Source organism: Neophocaena asiaeorientalis, unplaced genomic scaffold (assembly GCF_003031525.2).
Source record: "Neophocaena asiaeorientalis asiaeorientalis breed wild unplaced genomic scaffold, Neophocaena_asiaeorientalis_V1.1 scaffold164, whole genome shotgun sequence".
Taxonomy (NCBI): Eukaryota; Metazoa; Chordata; class Mammalia; order Artiodactyla; family Phocoenidae; genus Neophocaena; species Neophocaena asiaeorientalis.
In genome coordinates this window covers 2,017,857-2,043,245 of record NW_020173727.1, presented here as the reverse complement: position 1 = coordinate 2,043,245, position 25,389 = coordinate 2,017,857, and the positions used below count along the sequence as shown (strand labels likewise).

The window sequence follows — 25,389 nt, the reverse complement described above, 5'->3', positions numbered from 1 at the left end:
CAATGTGGAACTTGGGACTTCCCTGGTGGTCCAGTGGTTAAGAATCCGCCTTCCAATGCAGGGGAAGTAGGTTCAATTCCTGGTTGGGGAACTAAGATCCCACATGCCGTGGGGCAACTAAGCCTGCGCACTCTAGAGCCTACTTGCCGCAACTAGAGAGAAGCCTACGTGCCCCAACGAAGATCCCGCATGCCACAACAAAGACCCAACGCAGCCAAATAAATAAAAACAAAACAAAAAAACAGTGTGGAACTCAAAGAAAAATTAAAATATTTTTTATAAGCTACTAAGATATTGCTTCCAATTAGAAAGCCATGGGTGTTTTATTCACTTACAACTTATGGAAAAACTGAAGGTCTAAAATCAGGTTTAAATTAGAATGTGATAGAAAATGGATAAAATTATAGTAATTATATAATTGATATAAAAATACATAAAATTATAGTAAAGAATGAAAAGTTGCAAGTTTCTTATAATAATGAGAATTCTTTTATCTATGTTTAGAATCTGTCTTCAAAATACTTCTATGAAAGGTGTTATCTTCATTTTATAGAAGAGGAAATCAGTTCAAAGAAGTTAAGCAACATGACAAGTGGCAAAGGTGATATATGAACCCAAGTCATATTACATAAAGTTCAGTGACCTTCGCTAAGATGAGAAGCTTTAAAATGTTAAGGTAAGAAAGTCTAACCACCCCCATCCCCAAATGCAGTGGAAAGCAGCAGTGACAAACCCTTCTTACCAATTACTATTATCCACTGCATCTCCAAATCCTGGGGTATCAACTATTGTGAGCAGCAACTGAACACCACCTTCTTTGATTAAAACTTTGGATTGTTCCACCTGTAAAAGTCATTGGTACAGATACTAATACCATACATTATATCCTTGGTTTCCTACAACGTAAGAGGTAGGGAGATGAGTGTTAATCAAAACCAAATGGGAAGCTTTTTGCAAACTAAATCTACTCACTCACACACTTTCTTTAGAATCAATTACTGTTAGAAGTCTTGGTTATTTAAAAGAAAAGCACATATGTAAATAGTGCGTTTACGGCTCACTGTTGGTACAGAGAAGGAAAACAGGAACTGATAAAATAATATTAATTACTAAAGCCATACAATACTTATGTAACCTAAATGCAATACTTATGTAACCTAAATGCACATCTAATAATACAAATAAACAATGTGCTTGAATGATTAAGTAATTCATAGAGATCAAATGTAATTAATCAGACAAGTACATTTAATTTATCATTTGCAGTAAACGTTTTCCTGGACTATCTCCATCTAGTTTAGTCCAAACCAATTACTCAAGTGAACTTATTACCATTTGCAAATCTTTCTCAGCATGGCTGTAATTATTTACACTGTGTTTACGTTATGGCTAAGATACAATTCTCTTCTCAAACGTGTTACTGTACATTCAGGCCAAAGGATTCAGCAAAGGTCAAGGCATTGAAAAACAATGTATTCTGGTAGGGTAAAACCTATTAACTCTGATTAAAACCTTCAGTTCTCTTTAGAATTTGTAAAAATCTTCTATTTGAGAAAAGGTATTGGACTTAAAAACAGTAACAACATTTCCTCCTACAGTCTAAGATATTTTTGTAACCCCAAACTGTTTTAGAATGTAAAAATCATTCATCTTGGGCATACCCTGCTGCTACATAAAGCAAACACTGATTCAAACAGAAAACGGGAATCATTCTCCTAGAAAAAGATAGGCTTTCATTCAATTTATATCAAGTGTTTATTAAAACTAGAGGTTTCAATTATGCTGATAGGCTAACTTAAGAGGCAAGAATTATACTCAAACTTTGAGTGCTACAAGCCATAAGATGGTACAAATTATTGTACCAATAAGTACTATTAGACCTAAGAGGGAAAGGTAATCACATGAAAAGCAACTTCAACTATTTATGTTGGTTAACAGTGTTTGGAAAGGAAGAGCGGCTAATTTCTGGGTAGAAAAAGTTTGGTTCACCTTTAGAGATTACAGAAATGATGATGTCTTTCCATTTCCCTTTGACATTTTCTTACAGATGTTAGCTGATGGATGAGGAGTTGAGACTAAGACTGCTGAGCAAGAAAGTGTATAGCAGCATTGTCCAACAGAACTTTCTGAAATGATGGAAACGTTCTTTGTCTACACTATCCAATATGGTAGCTGCTTGTCCATGTGGCTACTTACCCCTTGACATGTGACTAGAGCAACTGGGGAGCTGAATGTTTAATTTTATTTAACTTGAATTAACTTAAATTCAAATAACTTCATGTGGTTTAGTGACTACTGAATTGGACAGTGAAGGCTGATAGAAATCAAAAATTATTTTGTTAAGAGTATTATCAAAAAAGAAACTTGCTGAAACTGAAAATACTGCCTGAGATTTGGACATGCATGTTCATGGCGAGGCTTCCAATCTTTTAGACAAATAAGGAACAAAGCTCTTATCTTTTAGACCAATGGTCTTCAGACTGCTTTGATCCTAGTGTAAACTATCAGTGAAAATTTTAAACATCCCAAATATGTTTACCTACCAAACATACACAATTGGCAATCTGAACATTAAATATTAGTGTCAATTTCTCATAAATTAAAAAAGTAAACATCAATAAATAAGAGTTCTGGGCTTCCCTGGTGGTGTAGTGGTTGAGAGTCCACCTGCCGATGCAGGGGACACGGGTTCGTGCCCCGGTCTGGGAAGATCCCAAATGCCGCAGAGCGGCTGGGCCCGTGAGCCATGGCCGCTGAGCCTGTGCGTCCAGAGCCTGTGCTCCGCAACGGGAGAAGCCACAACAGTGAGAGGCCCACGTACAGCAAAAAAAATAATAATAACAAAATAAATAAATAAGGGTTCTAATATTTTCTGGTCATCTTCAATATCAACAATGGTTGCAACACTGCTTGAGAGACCACTGTTCCACAACACATAGCTGAGATAATACAGTTTGTCTGATATCAGCTTACTGTAATAACATGAGGGAAACCAAATAACTGCAGAAATAATCAGACTCATTAGGGCAGATTATCAAAACTAAAAAAAATTAAGTCATATTACTTCATGTGGCTTAGGAAGTTCACATTCTATATATCTGGTGGTCCTCTATAGATAAAAATGACAATCTGGTTATATGTCAATTATATCTCCATTTAAAAAAAAAAAAAAGGGGGCTTCCCTGGTTGCGCAGTGGTTGAGAGTCCGCCTGCCGATGCAGGGGACACGGGTTCGTGCCCCGGTCCGGGAAGATCCCACATGCCGCAGAGCGGCTAGGTCCGTGAGCCATGGCCACTAAGCCTGTGCGTCCAGAGCCTGTGCTCCGCAACGGGAGAGGCCACAACAGTGAGAGGCCCGCGTACCGCAAAAAAAACCCCAAATAAACAAAAAAAACCAGGTTATTCATTTATGGTAACTGTCATTGAAGCAGAAATATCCAAAGTAATCATACCAGCTCTTCACCTAACAATTCTTTTACATGACACAGTACTGTATATTAGAACTGATGCAAAAATGTAATTGTTCTACATGAATCATCTCCTGATTTTACTCCAAACCATTTCTGGTTCCCTTATTACCAAACAAAGCCCATTTCTACCTTCAGTACTAGATTGTATACTAATCACACATCATAACAACTTAAATTTTAAGATTTTTGTTTCCTTGTTTAAAAAAATTAGTTGAACTTAATTGTTTATTGAAATGACAAGAAAAATGAATATCTGTATTTTATATGCTTTAATGAGTCTGTTAATAAAGTTTCTTTTCTTCTTTGGCCTATGAAATTCTGTGTATCCATACATGGTCAAATACAAAGACGACGGCAACATATGGAAGAAATCCAGAAAACATAACTGTAAACTAGTGCCATTCATAGGATCCAACTGTATCCTATCATCTGGTTTTGCAAGTATCCTCATGGGATCCATGGAAAACAAATTAGTTCAAGTCCAGGAATTTCAAACATTTCTTAAGAAATCTATTCCAAATGGCCACTTTCCCATGCACTTTACTTAAGCAGGTCACATCAGCATATTTTATGGCATCAGAGTTCCAAAAGAATGAATCAAGGGCACTTTCAACTGAGTTTCTCTCTGAAACATAAAACTAAAGCCTATTTTATTGTCTATGTATAATTAATTAATTAAGGGCTCTTTTGGATTCCTAGATTCCAGAAACCCACACTTTCTTCTAATATTTTCAGTTTTTCAATCTGAGAGAAAGAAAAAGTCAAACTTTCAGTGTTTATACAGCTTCAGTTCTTCCATTGTTGAAAGACTATTAAATACACTACACTTTTCTAACTTAATGTTTGAGTCATTTTTTAAAGATAAATAAAAAGTGTTACTTAATTAACTATATTAAAATTTGAGGAGAGGGTTAAAATTTTCTGTCAGTTTACCTCCAACTATACTTGCTCAGGAGGTGGCATTATAGCCAAAACTCTGCAGAGACGTGAATAGTAGATACTTGAACAGCCTGTGATATTCCACTTAGCTCAAACACAAAATCTATTTTGATTATTTAATAACTCAAAAGACAAACATCATCTTAAACACTTATGTTCAACAAGAAACTTAAAGAGGCAATGACCAACAGAATAGTTATGCTTAAAGACTACTTCCCTCTCATCAAGACCCAGAACTAGCTGAAAAGAAACTTGATCTGAAGATTCTGCCTTCCACTCTCTGAACCACTACACCTCATTCCCTTGTCTCCTTACACTGAGATCTTAATTCCCTTGTCCCTTTCATTTTCTATTAGCAATCTCCCCTCTCAAATCCTTTCTTTTCCTTTCCAGCTCAGATACCTTTCCATAAAATTCATAAACTTCGACAGGAATTTCCATGCCATATGATGATCCTTTTACTTGTTCCTTCATCTCATGCCTCTCACAGTATGGCTTTTATTTGCTCCTTCAACTCATGTCCCTCCCAGTATGGCTCTTCCCAAGCTCTACCTTACAATCTCTGCCACCATGCTCAGCAAAGCACTTGATCTCCGCTGGAAGAGGAGAGCACCCCCAATTTGTTGTTGCTATTTATTATTTAATCTTTAAAAATTGAAGTATAGTTGATTTACATTGTTTCAGGTGTATAGCAAAGTATGTATGTATGTATATGTGTGTGTGTGTGTGTATATATATATATATTCAGATTCTTTTCCATTATAGGTTAGTACAAGATATTGAATATAGTTCCCTGTGCTATACAGTAGGTCTCTGTTGTTTATCTATGTATAGTGGTGTGTATATGTTAATCCCAAATTCCTAATTAATCCCCCCCCTTCTTCCTTGGTAACTATAAGTTTGTTTTCTAAGTCTGTGAGTCTGCTTCTGTTTTGTAAACAAATTCATCTGTATCATTTTTTTAGATTCCACATAAGTGATAGCATATGGTATTTGTCTTTCTCTTTCTGACTTACTTCACTTCGTATAATAATCTCTAGGTCCGTCCATGTTGCTGCAATGGCATTATTTCATTCTTTTTTATGGCTGAGTAATATTCCATTGTGTGTGTGTGTGTGGGGGGGGTGTATACACCACATCTTCTTTATCCATTCATCTGTCAGTAGACATTTAAGTTACTTCCATGTCTTAGTGCTGCTGTGAACACTGGGGTGCATGCATCTTTTTGAATTAGAGTTCTCTCCAGATATATGCCCAGGAGTGGGATTGCTGGGTCATATGGTACCTCTATTTTTAGCTTTTTAAGGAACCTCTATACTGTTCTCCATAGTGGCTTCACCAATTCACATTCCCACCAACAGTGTAGGAGGGTTCCCAACAGCATCCCCAACTTGTTTGAAGCAACACTGAATCTTCCCTCCTGTTCAGTGGAATAGATCCCTTTTTTTCCTAAGGCTAATTTCTCAGTCTATGCTGGGGATTTGACCAATTTCCATTTTAGAGTCATTTTGACAACTATTTAGACTATTTCCCCTGTAACTTCAATCTCTTATCTCTTACGGAATGATTCCCCATAGGATACAAACATTCTCAGGTCTTTTTTGGAAATAAAAACCAAACCACTGTCTCTGTCCCCTACACTCAACCTCTAGGTATTCCCTCTCATCCCTTCCTTCATAGCTCTACCCCCATCTTCACTGCCTCACAAATCACTTCTCAATCCACTGTCATCTTCCCTTCTATTCCTACTATTTCACTAAAATATACTTTGCCAAGGTCACCTATACCACCCTATAGCAGCACCTTTCTCACTAAATCATAATTGTTTGCTATATCCTTCATATGACTGTGACATCTTTGAGAACTCTGTGTCCATCATCCTTATAGCCGTCAAACCTGGTAAAAGACAAGCATTCAATCATCTGTTCTGTGTATGACTGGTTCAAAAAACTATCAAAACGGGACCAACATCAACAGGAGAGTTTCCTAATTGGACTCTGTAAAAATGTTTCAAGGAGTCATAAGATGTTATCTTAGGGATAGGATTCACTGTTTTCACTTCTTCTCACCTCCAAAATTTTTGTACCCATTTAATCTAAAATAGTGATTTATTGGACTTCACAGACCAAGAAAAAAAGTTTTAAAGGGGACCAACATAAGGCTACCAACAAAGAACTTGAAAAAAAAAAAAACTAGCACTGTCATTTCACAAAAGAAACTGAAATGGATTTAGTCTCAGAATAAAGGACAGTCTTTCCCTCAGAGACAGTTGGCAACCTTTTGCTGACATGAAATAAGATATATTTTCAAATATAACAAAATTATAAAATTTGCTACCATATATACAACATTGTATGTAATATTTTTCTCAAAATTTTTGTTAATCTGAGCACCTATATTTGAGATTGGAATATGAAGTAGAGCTCAAGTGTTCAATTTTTTCTATCACTTTATTTTAATCAGTCTATTGGGGAAAAAAATATATATATGAATGAAAGTGAAAGTAACATAGTGCCATTTCATTCAATTTGAAATATTCTGAAAGAACTAAGGAAAAACAATTCTCTCTCTTACTTTCTTCCCACAGAGATAGGATGAAACCAGTCTGCAGCAGTCCAGAAACACTACAGAGGAGTGGTCCACAAAGTACAGTACCCAGACTGGCAGCTGCATAGTTGGGCCCTGTCTCAAACCGACTAAACAGAAAACTCTGGGGAAGGGGACTCAACAATCTGTCTGAGCAAGGCTTCCAAGTGATTGTGATACACACTGAACTTTGAGAACCACTGGTATAAAGAACAACAGGACTAGAATGTCAGCTCACATTTGGAACCGCACAGCTCAGGTACCTAAGGCCAAAGATAGGAGGTTGGGAATTAATCTCAGAAGACTTCTATTACTGAAAGTTCACTCAAATCAGAACCACTAATATACTGGAAACTCAGAATCATTTCTCTGCTCAGAGTAGATGGTTTCTCCTTCCTTCCAAGACTGTGAATGTGAAGGAATTTCTTCTTTAAGATATAAGCCTCTTGTAAATAAATAATGCTTAGGGAAGAGATTATGAAATTGTGGTCTTTATTAAAATTTCACTCCCTATTTGCCACATCACAGGATGTTTCTTCTCTTCTTCTTTTTGACAGTTGGAAGTGTTCCAAAAAGGCTTCAGGTCAGGGAAAGTGCAGATATTTGCCTTCTGAAACTCAGGATTGTATGTTTTTCCTGGTCTAATATGTCTGGGCTGAGATGTAATACTTCTGGATCACTCTTCACTAAAAGAATTTAAGAGCTTCTAAGAGCAGATCATCTACTAGATTATCAAGCTTGGTGAAAAGTCAGTCAACTGTAAAAAAAAAAAAACTACATTCTATTCTCTAACTACACTGAATGACTAGGAACATGTCATGTTCTCTCCTGGGTAAGTGAAGAAAAGAGTTCAGATGATCTTCATCTTGTTTCCAGTATATCAAGGAATACCTCCATGGTACAGTCAGGAAAAAGGACTTCTCTGGGATTCTAATCAGGATCAACCCAGTTCTCAACAGTTAATGTCTCACTTTTGGTAAAGGGGGGAGATTTAACAGTAGTACACAAGTCTTTGTCTTAAAAATCTTACTAGAGATATCCTTAGTCCTAATTACTCCTTTGTTTTCAAAACAGGGAGAGCTAGGAAGATATTCACAATAGAAGAGGACACTTAATGTTATCTTAAAAAGGAAGGCAAAGTGAGTTTAGATAGGATTATTTTGGAGACAGACCAATGTAAATAGAATTCTGACAAACTGAGAGCCTCTCCCACCACCTTTAACAGATGGCAGCCTGGGAGAAATTATCTGCAATGACTGAAATGTAAGGGACTATTACCTAGATAAGACACTTCTCCAAATTAAGAAGGAAAAGATAGGAAATATTAAGATTGTCAAAGCACTCAATGAAATCTGAACAATTAATGAGTATAAAAGACATGTTCAATCTCATAAGAAATCAAAGAAAATAAAATGAAATGACGAAATGTCTTTATGCACACACACATGCACAACAGAAATGAATACTTATGTCCACCAAAATATATATACAAGAATATTTATGTTAGTCAAAAAGTGAAAGCCCATCCCTGGTGGCACAGTGGTTGAGAGTCCGCCTGCCGATGCAGGGGACACAGGTTCGTGCCCCGGTCCGGGAAGATCCCACATGCCGCGGAGCGGCTGGGCCCGTGATCCATGGCCGCTGAGCCTGCGCGTCCGGAGCCTGTGCTCCGCAATGGGAGAGGCCACAACAGTGAGAGGCCCGCGTACCACAAAAAAAAAAAAAAAAAAAAAAAGTGAAAGCCCAAATGCTTATCTACAACAGAGGATACACTGTGATATATTCATGCAGTGGAATATTATGCAACAATGAAAAGAACTACAGGTACACAACATGAATAAATACCACAGACATAATCTTCAGTGAAAGAAATCAGACAGGAATATACCTAAACAAAGTTCAAGAACAGACAAGATTAATCTATGGAGATAGAAGTCAGAAAGGTGTTTAATTTGGGGGTGGGTATAATACTGATTGAGAGGAGGCATAAGGAAGCCTTCCAGGGTCCTAGAAACATACTATATCTTAATCTGGCTGTGGTTAAATGGATATATGAATACATATATAAAAACTCATCAAGTTCTATGCTTAAATTTGTGCCCTTTTAGTACACAAATTAAACATCAACTTAAAAATTAAGGGCTTCCCTGGTGGCGCAGTGGTTGAGAGTCCCCCTGCCGATGCAGGGGACATGGGTTCATGCCCTGGTCCGGGAGGATCCCACATGCCACGGAATGGCTGGGCCCGTGAGCCATGGCTGCTGAGCCTGCACGTCCGGAGCCTGTGCTCCGCAACGGGAGAGACCACAACAGTGAGAGGCCCGGGTACAGCCAAAAAAAAAAAAAAAAAAAAATTAAATTAAAAAAATTCTTCTCGGGCTTCCCTGGTGGCGCAGTGGTTGAGAGTCCGCCTGCCGATGCAGGGGACACAGGTTCGTGCCCCGGTCTGGGAAGATCCCAGATGCCGCGGAGCGGCTGGGCCCGTGAGCCATGGCTGCTGAGCCTGCGCGTCTGGAGCCTGTACTCCCCAACGGGAGAGGCCACAACAGTGAGAGGCCCGTGTACGGCAAAAAAAAAAAAAAAAATTCTGCTCAAAACAAAGATAATCAAAACTTCAAAAAAGATAATCAAATTTAAAATTTCAAAAGACTCTCAAATTTAAAATTATTCCACTTAATCTATGATAGTGTTTTATAAAACTTCACAGACCCAAAGAAAGATAAACAAAACTTCAAAGACCCTCAAAGTTTGAAATATCCCAACTAAACACTAAGTCTTATAAATTTTTAAAACTTGTTTGTTCAGTCATTGAACAAACATGGGATGCTAACGTGTAACAGATGCAGTTCTAGGAACTTAGCTTGCAGCAGTGAATAAAGTGAAATTCCTACCCTTATAGAGCTTACACATTTGGAGCCTGGGGTGGGAATTAGAAGGAGTTTATAGGGTGGTCAGGAAAGGGCTCCTTAAGAAAGCAACTTTTAAGCAGAGAACTGATGAAAATTATGAAGCAAGCGAGAAACAGAAGTGGAAGGCCCCTGCGGTGGAAGTAGGAATAGCCTGTTCAAAGAACAGCAAGGAGGTTGGTTTGGTCAGAGCAGAATAAGCCAAAAGTGGACAAGTGTAAGAACTAGGTTGCGGGGAGGGGGAGTAAAACAATCTCTCATTATTTGAGCAAATACTTTGTTGTAGAGCATGTTAAACTAGATTTCTATGTGATGAATTCCTTAGACTGCATGTGCCAATACTTTCACCTGTTCAGACACTAGCAAAGATCACTGCATTGGGTGAATCAAAAGAACTAGAAATATTGTCCATTTGCCTTTATTAAACAAAGCAAAATAAAACATGGTAAGGTACAAAACTTTTATGAGTTAATTGGCTTCCATCATCCACCAAGCAGCTTACTGGAATTTCAAGCCTAGTCCTACAGTCAGTCAATACCCTCCAGAGTCCAGTTTAAAAATTCAAATCTAATAAGCAACAGCAAACATTACGTATGCACCATTTGATATTTTAAAAATAAAACAAACAAACAAAAAACCACTTCTCTTAAGTATTCCTTACTAGCCAGCATCAGACAGATCAGCCTTATGACCTAATTTTCTGGGTTTTTTTTTTTTTAAACTAAACTTTCATATATTACATAACTATGAAGTGATGACTTCACTGATCAAATCATTTTGTCTTCATTTTGTATAAACTGCCTAACTGGGAAAACTATCTCCATATGTAAGGTTTTTAAAGGAAAAGGCAATATAAATCAAAGAAAACTGACAACTTGTTGGACCAAACATTATTAAAAAGAAAAGCTAATCCACTTATTAAGAAATGGTTAATCTGTTAAACTAACACTTATTAAATGTCTACAGTATAGAGATAGTACAGTTGATACACTACAGACTAAACCAGAGTGCTTAGATTTGTATCCTAGTTCTGGTACTCTAACTATATGATCTTGGCATATCACCATCTCTGTGCCTCAATTTCCACATCTGTAAAATGGGGAAAAGAATACCACTTACCTCATAAAGTTACTGAAAGAATTAAATAAGTAAATGCATCTAAAGTGTTTGGAATAGTACCTGGAAGATGTTAATGACTGTTGTTTTATTATTAATCTAGACCTGGCATTATGCTATGTGCTAAAACTACAAAGAGGACTCAGAAAATTTCCTCATCAGCACTAATCACCAAGAACACCACTGGCAGATATGTGACCATCAATATTTAACAGATATTTTACAGTAAATATACCTGAATTTAGGAATCTACACTGTGGGGTTCCCTTAACATTTCTACATACCTAGTTACTAATCCTGGATTTAAATACTTAAATTAAGAAAGCTAAAAGTATATTTTCTTGCTTAGGGTTAAAATGTTCAATACATTACAAAATAAGCAATGCAGTACAGTGTCAAGTTTTTATCAACAGAACACATATTTGCAGGTAATTTGAAATCTCAAGCTCCAGACAGGATATTTTAAAAATTCCTGGGCATCCCTGGTGGCACAGTGGTTAAGAATCCACCTGCCAATGCAGGGGACACGGGTTCGAGCCCTGGTCCGGGAAGATCCCACATGCCACGGAGCAACTAAGCCTGCGCACCACAACTACTGAGCGTGTGCTCCAGGGCCCGCGAGCCGCAACTAGAGAAAGACCATGCGCAGCAACGAAGACCCAACGCAGCCAAAAATAAATAAATTAAATAAATTTAAAAAAAATTTTTTTAATTCCTAAAACAGAGAAAACTTTAAAAAGGAGAAATAAAATATCCAGCTCCAGAGTCACTGCCTCAATAAAACATGCTCCTGCCAGAACTGTTTACTCCACTTCTCTTCTGCTTCTGTGCTGCATCAATCCATCAACATTTTTTCAATCAATAGTTTAGAGCGGTGCTGCCCAACAAAAATGTAATGTGAGCCACATAATTTTAAAATTTTCAGTAGCCACTTCAGAAAGTAGTAACAGGTGAAATTAATGTATTTTTATTTAGCCCAATATAACCAATTATCATTACTGCAAAATGTAATCAATAGAAAAATTTTTAATGAAATAACATTCTTTTTTACAAACTAAGTCTTCAAAATCTGGAGTGTATTTTATACTTGCATAACATCTCAATTTGGACTACCCACATTTTAAGAGCTCAACAGCCACATGTGGCTACCAGCTACTGTACTGGACAATGCAGAGCTAGAGAGTCTAGCACTTCACTATATGGGCCAGCAACATGAGCATCACCTTGGATTTTGTTAGAAATACTGAATCTCAGCCCACCTCAGACCTACTAGAACAGGAACTGAATTTAACAAGCTCCCCAGGTGATCTGAATATACATTAAAGATCGAGAAGTACTAAATTAGACCACACATAGCTTGTAAGCCTTAACAAATTGCTATTGCCATTCAACTATCATGTGGTATCATGCCACTCACTAATACAGAACACTGTATTTAAATAATAATGGCTTCCACACGAATCATGTTTTCTCTATGCTGTCCAAAAGAATTTTCTGCAATGGTGGAAACATATCTGTGCTGCCCCAAATGGTAGCCACTTGCCACATATGACTACTGAGCATTTGAAATGTGACTGGTACAACTGAGAAAGTGAATTTTTAGTTTTATTGACTTTTAACTCACGCAAACTTAAATAGCTACTACATATAGCAAGTAGCTACCATAATGCAGCATAACTCCAGCTGTTACTACATCCCACTATACTCTCTAGGAGGGTCCTCAAGACAAACTTATAAGGTTCTAATCAAGAAAATTCCTCTAATTACCTGCACTTCTCTCAATAAATCAATCTCTCTTTTTTATCAGCAACCATGTTTACCACTTTACATTGGCTAAGGTCAAACTTGAAATCTACCTCTATGGAAATATAAGTTATAGAATGTGTTTTGTATCTGTTAACATTACCCCACCTTATCATCAGTTAACAATATACATACCTGTACAGTCTTTTTTATTCTATGGGAAGGACCTGGATACTCTGGGGAATACAAATCTGTGAGGAATAATGAGTTGATTAATGTTGACTTTCCCAGTCCAGATTCACCTAAAAGAAATAGAGGTGGAAATCTGTTAAACTCAGCTACCTTATCAAGCTTAAATATTCAACCAATGCTATAATCAAACTTGCTTTTATGCAAGTACTTCTTAGTGGGACAAGGAAGTGACATTAGAAATTATACTATAAAGGCTCTCTATTAGAATAAATTCTTTGCCCTCATTTTCTTATCTATCAAATTAGACTGTTTCCAAGGATTTTTACCTTTATAATTCTACCATCTGTGTTCGCTAAAAGTAATGTATCTGTAGTCACCATTTTTAACAGTAATGTATTCCTAGAGATGAAAGTTAGTCATGAAGGAAAACATCCCAGTTGGATTATATATTGCTGCTTCAGTGAAATAAAAAATAAAAGTATAAACATTTATTACAGACAATGAATGACCAAGGAAACAAATCATGTAGCTATAAAAAGTAGAAATCTGCTGATAAAAAGAAGAAAAATTAATCACAATGCATCTTAGTACAAAAGTGAACCACAAAAAAATACTTCCAATTTACCCATATACCAATCAGCTTAAGTATAAAGGGTACTTCTCTATAAACCAGACTCCAAAAAATCATGGGTAATTACTTTTTATAAAAATGCTCCTGCCTGAAGTAGGAGAGAGGTAAGACACGATTTCCACTAAGATTCACATACTCTTCTCTGACCCTTCATGTCAAGTCTAGTACACCATACCAAATGTACAGATATTTTTTACTAAAATAGAAACAGCTTCAGGATATATAAAATACAAAGTTAAAATAGATTAAAAGTCATATAATAATTATCAATTAATATGGCACCAGGTTAAAGAATCTAGTTATTGTTAATAGTTCAGTGAGTTTAATAGGCATCTTTAGCCTAAATAACTGATAGCACAATATTAACCTTACTATTTCTATTTATAGGTTGAGTTCTTTTGATATTGGCTCTCAAGAAAGGTAAGAACCGGGTGACTTCCTTGGTGGCACAGTGGTTAAGAATCCGCCTGCCAATGCAGGGGGCACAGGTTCGATTCCCTAGCCCGGGAAGATCCCACATGCTGCGGAGCAACTAAGCCCGTGCGCCACAACTACTGAGTCTGTGCTCTAGAGCCTGTGAGCCACAACTACTGAGCCCATGCACCACAACTACTGAAGCCCGTGCGCCTAGAGCCCGTGCTCTGCAATGAAGAGTGGCCCTTGCCCGCTGCAACTAGAGAAAGCCCGTGTGCAGCAACCAAGACCCAAAGCAGCCAAAAATAAATAAATAAAATTTTAAAGAAAGAAGAAAAAAAGAAAGGTAAGAACCATTGTAGGTGGTCTGGGCTTACTCCCTTTGAATGAGGGAGAATATCCTTTTTTCTAGACGTAGAAGTTTCTAAGTCACGGGAAAATAAGTTATAGGTTCCCCATACCTGCTTCTTTCTAAACTCTTAAACCTTGAATAAAGGAGGAAAGACTAGAATAAAACCCAAGTACTTGGGGATAATCAGAAGTATCTACAATATTTTCATTTAGAAGCAACCCTGCCCTTGAACCATTGCTATAAAACTCCTCACCAAATCCTCCTGGGTTGGGACACACAGTTTTCAAGGCACAAGCCCGCTGTGTCCCCCTTTGCTTGGCAAAGCAATAAAGCTATTACTTTCTACTTCACCCAAAACTCTGTCTCCAAGATTCGACTTGGCACCAGTGCACAGAGGCTGAGTTTTCAGCATCATTCCCTCAAACAAGAAGGAACAGAGCAGACTTTACTCAGATAAAACATTCTAACCTCTTTGGGGCTATCAGAAGGACAAGTGTTGCCTAACTGGGATTTCAGGTTGGAGAAGCACTGGGCAACACTGGTTAAAGTGCAGGAGGACTACAGATGCCTGGAGCAAAAAATTATGGGTGGAGAGACACAACAGACCACCTAAGGCCTTGAGGAGATGCTGAGGTAAAACTCCTTGGAGAATTAAGACATTCAAAAGAAACCATGTATGCAGGGGAAACTGAGAAAGCCACATACAGGCTCAAGCAATAAACATGCTCAGAAAAGTTGTGAAAAGGCATTAAACTTTCACTTTAGGCTGGATCTCTAGGTTCAGAGCATGCCCAGCTAATCATCAGACATCTGCCCTGACATATGACCAAGTCTGCAAAGACAGGGCAGGGTGAGTTTTTTCAAATGCATATTTTTCAACAACAACAAAGCACAAAGCATTCAAAGAAACAGAAAACACAGCCCATAAAAAGGAACAAAACAAAATCCCAGAAACCATCCCTGAAGCAGCACAGATAGTGGACTTGCTAGATGAGGACGTTAAAATAGCTGTCTTAGAGAAAGATAAACATCATATCTCTTATATGTGGAATCTAAAAAACAGGGGGGTACAAATGAATTTATTTACAAAACAGAGATAAGAGTTTTGTAGAAACAAAGTAGAAAACAAACTTATGGTTATGGGGGTCAGGGGGATAAATCAGAAGACTGGGATTTACATATATACACTACTATATATAAAATACATAACTAATAAGGACCTACTGTACAGCTCAGGGAATTTTACTCAATACTCTGTAATGGCCTATATGGGAAAAGAATCTAAAAAAGAGTGGATATATGTATAACTGATTCACTTTGCTGTACATCTGAAACTAACACAACATTGTAAATCAACTATACTCCAATAAAAATTTTTTTAAATAAATAAATTTAGGGACTTCCCTGGTGGTCCAGTGGTTAAGACTCTGCGTTCCCAATGCAGGCGGCCTGGGTTCAATCCCTGGTCAGGGAACTAGATCCCGCATGCCGCAACTAAGAGCCCACATACCAAAACTAAAGACCTGGTGCAGCCAAATAAATAAGTAAATAAATTTAAATAGCAAAAAAATAATAATAATAAATTAAACAAAATAGCTGTCTTAAATATGTCCAAAGAGCTAAAGAAAACAATGAACAATTAATGGAAATCAGGAAAACGATGTAAGAACAAAACCAGAATTTAACAAAGGAATAGAAATTGTGTAAAAAAACCAAACCAAACCAAACCAAAACAAAAATTCTGGAGCTGAAACACACAATTGAAAAAATTCACTAGAGAGGTTCAAAAGCAATTGAGCATGTCTAAAAAAGAATCAGCAAACTTGGAAGATAGGACAATTAAAATTATTGAGTCTAAGGAGAAAAAAGAATGAAGAAAAACACAGCCTAAGGGATCTATGTGGGACACCATTTATTGAACTATTATATACAGTATGAGAGCTTTAGAAGGAAAAAGGGAAAGGGTCAAATAGATTATCTGAAGGAAAAAAAAATGACCAAATTTTTCCCCAATTTGATGACAGACATCAATCTACAAATCCAAGAATCTCACTGAACTAGTAGGATAAACCCAGGAACCCGCACTGAGACACATCGTGATCAAACTGATAAAAAACAAAGACAAAAAGAGAAACTTGAAAGCGGCAAGAGAGAAGCAACATAGAAGGTATCATCAATAAGATTAGCAGCTGATTTCTCAGCAGCAACTCTGGAGACCAGAAGACAATGTGATGATAAAACTGTCAAATGACAATTCTACATCTGGCAAAATTGTGCTGAAAAGCTGAGGTAGAAATTAAGATATTTCCAGATAAACAAAAACTGAGGGAATTCATTATCACTACACATCCTCCACAGGAATGCTGAAGGGAGTCCTTCAGTTGAAATGAAAGAACCCTGGACAATAACTCAAAGCCACATAAAGATCCCCAGTAAAGGTAAATACATGGACAAATATAAAAACTGGTATTATTATAATTTTGGTTTCTAACTCCATTTTACATTTTCTGTAAGACTTGAAAGACGAATGAATAAGAAATAATTAGAAGTCTGTGTTACTGAGTACACAATGTTCAAAGATACAATTTGAGACATCAATAATAAAAAAAAGTATGTGGGGGCTGTATATGAGTAGTTTGTATATGTAATTAAAATTAAATTGGTATAAATTCAAGTTAGGTTATTATAATTTAAGATTTTATATATAATGTCTATGATAACTACAAAGAAAGCATCTACAGAATATACAAATAAGGAAATGAGAAAGGGAATCAAAACGTGATGCTACAAAACATCAACTAAACACAAAAGAAGGCAGTAAAGGAGAAAATGATATATTCAAAAGCTGTAAGACATACAGAAAACAACAAAATGACAAAACTAAATTCTCTGTTACCAGTAATTACTTTACATGTACATGGATTAAATGTCTTAATCAAAGGCACAGATGGCCAGAATGGCTAAAAAAAACCCGATCCAACTGTATACTATCTGTAAGATCTAAAGACTTTAGATCTAAGGACACATACAAGTTGAAAGTAAAAGGATAAAAAAGATATTCCATGTAAGCAGTAATCAGAAGAGGTGAGATGGCTATACTTGTATCAGACAAAAGAGACTTAAGTAAAAAATTGATACAAGATGCAAATTAGGATTTATTATTAAAAAAGGGTCAATTCATGAAGTGGATATTATTACAGAATTATAAACATATATACACCAAACATCAGAGCCCCAAAATATATAAAGGAAACACTGACAAAATTTTGAAGGGGAAAATAGACAGTTTTACAATAATAATTGGAGAATTCCATACTCCACTTTAAATAATGGATAGAAGAAACAGACAGAAGATAAATTAGAAAACAGAGGACTTGAACTACACTATAAACCAACTGGACCTAATAAACATAGACAAAATACTCCATTCAACAACACCAAAATACACATTTTTCTCATGTGCACAGGGAGTATTATTCAAGACTGACCATAAAACCAAGTATGACTTGATAAACTTTTTCTTTCTTTTTTTTTTTTTTTTTTTGCAGTACGCGGGCCTCTCACTGTTGTGGCCTCTCCCGTTGCAGAGCACAGGCTCTGGATGCGCAGGCTCAGCAGCCATGGCTCATGGGCCTAGCCACTCTGCAGCATGTGGGATCTTCCCAGACTGGGGCACGAACCCATGTCCCCTGCATCAGCAGGCGGACTCTCAACCACTGCGCCACCAGGGAAACCCATAAACTTTAAAAGATTTCAATCATCTTTTCCTATCACAACGAAATGAGACTCGAGATCAATAACAGAAAGAAAATGAAAAAATTAACACATATAAGGAAATTAAACAATACACTCAAACAGCTAACAGGTCAAATAAGAAATCCCAAGGTAAATTAGAAAATACCATGGAAAAAAAAAAGAAAATGAAAACACAACATACCAAAGCTTATGAGATACGAAAAAGTCATTTCTAATAGAAAAATTTGTAACTGTAAACACATACATAAAAATGAGGATCTGAAATCAACAATCTAACTTTACAACATAAGGAACTAAAAAATAAAGAACTAAACCCAAAACCAGCAAAAGAAAGGAAATATTAAAGTTAGAGAGGAGATAAATAAAATGGAAAACAGAAAACAACAGAGAAAAATCAACCAAACCAAAAGTTAGCTTTTGGAATAGATCAACAAAATTAACAACTCTTTTAGCTAGACTGATTGAGAATAAAAGAAAGAGAAGATTCAAATTACTAAAATCAGAAAGTGTGGATATTACTCCCAATTTTACAGAAATAAAAAAATTATGAGAGTACTATTAATAACTGTACGTCAATAAACTGGATAACATAAATGAAAAGGACAAATTCCATAAGACAAAAACTTAGAAACAATGAGGAATTAAGAGAACACATACAGTGAAAGGCAAACAGGCCTCTCAGATACTGATAAAGTGATTAAAAAATGGAAATGATCTAAATAATTAATATGGCTGATTTTCAAAAAATACAAAAATTCCTACCCAGAGAAAAAACATATTTTTCAAATACTTATGGAGCACTTACATAATCAGATCATGTTTTGGCTATAAAGAAAATCAATCAGTACTGAAAAACACAGAAATCTACAGATCATATTCTCTGACTACAAGCAGTGAAATTATAAATTAACAACAAAATAACACAACCCATTTGCCCACTTAGACATAAAACAGTATCTCCCCTCAACTCTTATCTGAAAAACTACTCAAATACAAACAAAATGAGTAATATATACAAAAGTCTAAGATATATGACTAAAGTGGTGTTCAGAGAAAAACCTGTGCCTAATTAAGCCTAAAGAAAATAGATCAACCTTCAGAGTGGCTCTTGGAACTGTAAACCAGTACCGCTTTTCTTTTTTTTTTTTGAGGCAAGGAGTAATGACTTTATTCGAAAAGCCCGCAGACCAAGAAGATGGTGGACAAGGGTCCCCAAAAATCCACATTAGTTTGGTCTGAATGCCAGCTCCTTTTATAGAACAGAGAGGGGAAGGAGGTGAGGAAGTAAAGTAAAAAGGCCATAAGCCTTTCAAATATCTCCTAGAATGGCCAGCCTCTGGGAGCAGATGTGTTAATTTCTTCTTTTCTGCAGCAATTCATAGGTAGACAGGGTCAGGATGTTTCCCTGAACAAAGGCACTTTGGTTTAACATTCAGACAGCAGGTCAGGGTCCCAAGGCAGGTCATTATGTATGATTATAATAACAAAAGCAACAAAAAGCAAAGGTTAAACTCAAAGAAACAGATCCAACAAGGAATCCGATTTAGCTCTTCCCTGGTATGGAAACTCAAGGAAAGGGTCATTGGAAGCTCTGATTTTTACAGCTGGTGGGTCAGAAAGACCTGGACTTGTGACTGGTGTCTGAAGTGGCAACTGGGGGAAGGGGGTAGTCTTATAGTATTGAGCCTTTAACTTGTAGAATCTGATGCTATCTCCAGGTAGATAGTTTCAGAATTGAATTGACTGTAGGAAACTCAGATGGTGTCCGAGAATTGCTTGGTGGTGTGTGGACTCCTGCCCCCATGTTACTGAACTCAGGTTTGGCTGCTCGCTGCTCAAAAGCTAATACTTTTGAGAGACAAGTGCTGGTAGGAATGGAAAGGTTGCTTTATGCAAGAGACTGGCAACTTGTGTCCAAAAACCAACTCCAAAGATTCTGCTCAACCATGAAAGTTTTTAAAGGGAGACTCATTAGCGGAGGGGGTCAGGGTCATTATTATCTTCCACAGTGTGCAGACTTTCTTCTGATTGGTTGGTGGTGAGGTAACAGGGTGGCATTCCAGGAATCTTGTGCTCAGCCTGAAGTTACCATCTTCCACCTGGGTGGGAGCCTTAGTTCCACAGAAGAACTCAAAGGTATTGCTGTGTATATTCCTTGAGGAGGCACCAGGACCTCGCCCCACTGTTGCACTATTGTTTCTTTCTTTTTTTTATTCAAACAGAAAGTCACAAAAATTATGATCATCCTCATCAGTTCACTCAGTCCCATGTAATTAATTTTTTTTCATCTTGATCTTTTGTTAGCACTTTTCCATCAGAGTTCTGAAAATGCTTATTCATTCAGTTCAGCAGTACAGTCAGTTACCAGAAACATGTACTTGTCAGAGTCTGTTCCATGAATTCCTTGAAGATGAAACCCTTTTACAGGAACATTTTTGTAAAAGCATCAGAGTACACCCAGAACAGTCTGTAAATGACAGAAGACTTAAAAATGACCATGGGTAAAGATTTGATGAAAGTTCATAATAAGGCAATTGACAAGGAAATTTAGTTATTTCTGAGATATACATTTTAGAGCAATAACTAGAATTATGACTTATAACATTATACCAGAACATATAAGATCTTTAGAAATTTCATGTAATGTCTGAAACACTTATGTTAACATATTTCCATACAAATAACCCAAAAAAAGTTTAGTAATTAGTTGTGTTTTTTTTTGTTTTTTTTTCTATACTGCAGGTTCTTATTAGTCATCAATTTTATACACATCAGTGTATACATATCAATCCCAATCGCCCAATTCAGCACACCACTATCCCCACCCCACTGTAGTTTTCGCCCCCTGGTGTCCATATGTTTGTTCTCTATATCTGTGTCTCTGTTTCTGCCCTGCAAACCGATTCATCTGTACCATTTTTCTAGGTTCCACATATATGCGTTAATACACAATATTTGTTTTTCTCTTTCTGACTTACTTCACTCTGTATGACAATCTCTAGATCCATCCACGTCTCAACAAATGACTCAATTTTTATGGTTCTGGGGTTTCTATCTTGTTCCATTGATCTATGTTTCTGTTTTTGTGCTATGCTATCGCTTTTCTGAGGAACAATTTGGCAGTCTATCACAACTTAAATGCACATGCCTTTTGACCCAGCAATTTTACTTTTAGAAATGTACATTATACAAGCTTTTATATGGGTGCCTAAAAATTCAAGGAAATTAAGCATTGTTTAATTGTCCATCAACAGTAGACTGTATAAATCATGATAATCACACAGTATTGAATACCCCATACTCTGAAGAATGAGTTACTTTATGTACAGACATGAATAAAAGTATAATATATTAAATGATAGGGAAAAAAACATTCACAGAATAGTATTTACAGCACAGTACCATTTATATACAAAAGAAATCTACATGGGCATGACTAGTGTATATAAAATTATAGAAAAATGCCAGAAAACTTTTAACAACTTAGTAATGCTTGTTACTAGAGAAGGGACTGGAAATGAAGGAGGGAGAAAAAGGGACTTCACCTTACTAAATGTCTTTAGAATTTACATCTTTTAGAAAATAAAAATGTTTATATTTATAAAATTTTCTTTTTTGGGGGGAATAAACATGTGAGACATTTGAGAACAGAGTAGAAGGGTAAGGTTGACAACATAATGATTCTAACAGGTACTAGCCTCAAAATAAATAAAAAGAAATGTTGGGGCTTCCCTGGTGGCACAGTAGTTGAGAATCTGCCTGCCAATGCAGGGGACACGGGTTCGAGCCCTGGTCTGGGAAGATCCCACATGCCACGGAGCAACTAGGCCCGTGAGCCACAACTACTGAGCCTGCGCATCTGGAGCCTGTGCTTCACAACAAGAGAGGCCGCGATAGTGAGAGGCCCACGTACCGCGATGAAGAGTGGCCCCCGCTTGCCGCAACTAGAGAAAGCCCTCACACAGAAATGAAGACCCAGCACAGCCAAAAATAAATGAATAAATTAATTAATTAAAAAAAAAAAGAAATGTTGACTGCAGGGAAGTTATGCGGACATTAAATTATTAATTCCTACCTATCTTTAGTAGAGTGATATTTACTTCCAAACCAAAATGTCAGATATCCTATAATCATAATACAAAATATAGTAGCTTTGTCCTAATACTCTCAAAGTGACATAACTATAATAGATTCTTGCTCATTGGCTTTAGTAAACGGAAAGCAATAGCGTTGCTAATGCAAAATAACTGAGAGTTAAATTAATCCCATCAACTCCAACTCTACTTAAAGAATCTGTGGAAACAACCTCAATCAAGTTATTTATCATTATTATTTACGAATAACAAAATTCAGAATCACACATCCTAGCTTAAGAAAACAAAATTATTCAATAAATATAAACAGAATACCTATCTGTAACATTTTCTATTTCTTTATAATTAACATAATATTTTAAGATCTGTTAAATGATCCAAATTAATGACACATTTATTTTACTTTGAAATGCACTATAAACGTTCTGCAACAAAGTCATTATCATTCCCTTATTTTACTGACTTTAAAAAGGAAATAACTGGAATTAAATTTTTTTCTGTCCTCATTAAAACAAAATATTGTTAACACAATTTAAGATGTTAAATACTTTATGAAAATTATAAAATAAGAGTAATTAACTAGAGTCTAATATTATACCTGTAGTTTAACATTATCAGCAGGTTAAAATAACCCATTTCCTCTTTATCTTTGAAGTCTAGCCCATGAAACCCATGCCATCATCATTCAAGAGTATTACACTTCAAGCCTAAGAATGAAACAGTCATGAAATGTTTGTTCATAAGGTTTTGAAAAAAGTTAGATCACTATTTATAATAAAGTCACGTTCGTTTAGGTCTTTGGGATTATAAGGGCTCTGAGAAGTCCTACAATTAAAGAAACTGCTTATCTTTTTTTTTTTTTTGCTTATCTTTGTTTTACCCAGCACCTCAATTCTACAGCCTTAGATCATTTCCACCAACCCCTTGAAATATTTATTAATATCTGACACATGAAACACACTGAGACATTATACCATATAATTCTTTGGTAAATTATTTTTCCTTAACCATATATAGTTATAGCAACTGATATAAATAATACTGTATTACTGTATTAGTTAAGTAGAAAATTCATAGGCAGCTTAAACCTTGAGGATTTTTCCTTTGTATATTGCACATAAACACTTAACCACAGACGCTCCTCTGCAGTTCTATCATTAGCAGCTTGGGAAAACCCATTTCATTACACAAACTGTGTAATGAACACATACAATGTGTTCTACATCATCGTGCTAAATTATGTAGAGTTTCAGAACATTAGAACTGGAATAGTCCTTAGAGATACCAGAACAGCAGTGTTCTAACTCCTAGTCCTCAATTCTGCTCTTCATGTAAATCTGCTTCTAAACGAATTCTCTTGATATTCTCTACTGGACTCTCCCACTGGGCAGTGGCTTTCCAACTTACTTTACCACAGTTTACAGTTAAAAGCAAACAAACAAAAAAACCCCAAACACATATTTTTCATCAAAACTCCGTATACACAAATATATAGGTATACTTATCTGTACTGTATAAATGTATGTGTACAAATTTACAACTTTCATGAAACAACAGTCTTGCTAAGCAAAATGCAGTCTATTTTCTAATCATTTCTATTTTTCATTCTTTTAAATGATTCACTAAATTGATTTAATGATCCAGCTTGGAAAAAAAAAAACCTGCCAAGGAGCAAAAAGGTTTAATTCAGATGAATAATCTCATCCCAACATCCTATAGCTATTCCATTCCAACAGCTATCCTCTGATGGACTATTACAATTGATAAAAAGCAAAGACATAAATTCACTTTATTATTTATTGAACAGCTACTAAATGCTAGAACTGGGGACATTTTGCCATCAAAAAGTGTAATTTTGTTGAGAAACAAGCTATAGTTACAATTAAACAAAAAATACAGTAGGAATACATAAAGAACACCTAAGTACAGTTTGAAGGAAATCAAGGATGGCTTCACAGAGCAAGCAAGCAGCATTTTACTGAGACATCCGTAGGAACTAATCAAGCAAACCAATGAGCACTTAAGTAATGTTAAAATGTGGAACAGTTCTTTTAAAAAGATAAAATCTTCAACCTCTCGTTTAGAATTTGAATGAACAGGAAAGAAAATACAGAAGGATAAATAAGCTTAGAAGTAAGAAATAAAATAATTAGTATTAGAGAAGTGAAAGGCATCTAGTAAGAGCTAATAGGTAACTGAATATAGATTTAACTGGATAAAAAACTATTAAAATAAATAAAGGTGTCTACACAGACTGTTTCACAGGAATCAAGGTTTTTCACTTCTCTTAGAAAAATGAAACTAGGGCCTCCCTGGTGGCTCAGTGGTTAAGAATCCGCCTGCCAATGCAGGGGACATGGGTTCGAGCCCTGGTCCGGGAAGATCCCACATGCCGCCGAGCAACTGAGCCTGGGCGCCACAACTACTGAGCCTGCGCTCTATAGCCTGCAAGCCACAACTACTGAGCCCGCGTGCTGCAACTACTGAAGCCCGGGCACCTAGAGCCCGTGCTCCACAGCAAAAGAAGCCACCGCAATGAGAAGCCCACACACTGCAACGAAGAGTAGCCCCTGCTCGCCACAACTAGAGAAAGCCCACACGCAGCAAGAAAGAACCAACACAGCCAAAAATAAATAAATAAAATGATTTAAAAATTTTTTAAATTAAAAATTAAAAAAATAATAGAGATGTCACATAAATAACTTCAGCAAAATACTTAAATCATGTCTTTATTGAAATGTACATAATAGCAAGTACAAAAATCAATTCTGTTAACAAGAATGCAAGCTACCCAGCTAAACCTTATTTATAATGAGAAAAGAACAAGTTTTTTCCCCCTAAATTCTCTCTGCTTTGGCTAAATTACTTCTTTGAAATAAAATTCATATAACATAAATTTCACCATTTTAAACTGTACAATTCAGTGGTTTTTCTATATTTACAATGTTGTGCAATCATCAGTGGTTAAATTACTTTTATTACTAAAAGTAAAATAAAAATACAGAGCTCAGGGAAGAAAATTTTAAAATATTACTCAAAGTATTTCAAGTATCCAACATATCTTAACTGCAGGCTTAAACATAATTCCATTAAATGCCCAACAGCTTAGATACAAAATGGCCAATATTACTTTCAATTTCTTCAACTAACTCTGGATGTTATTATCAATACATCACTTCAAACACCAACAA

The 25,389-nt window shown here is 36.2% G+C and overlaps 1 protein-coding gene across 5 annotated transcripts in view; it reads right to left on the bottom strand.

Annotated features, from left to right (window-relative positions):
* SEPTIN7 (septin 7) overlaps positions 1–25,389 on the bottom strand; it is a 104,058-nt gene that overhangs the window by 34,912 nt on the left and 43,757 nt on the right. For all 5 annotated transcript variants that reach the window (XM_024750767.1, XM_024750768.1, XM_024750766.1 and 2 more), the window contains 2 exons: positions 12,955–13,061; positions 743–843 (listed from right to left, as the gene is read on the bottom strand). In XM_024750767.1, the coding sequence (XP_024606535.1) occupies positions 743–843; positions 12,955–13,061 (208 nt within the window). The remainder of the gene's footprint in view (positions 1–742; positions 844–12,954; positions 13,062–25,389) is intronic.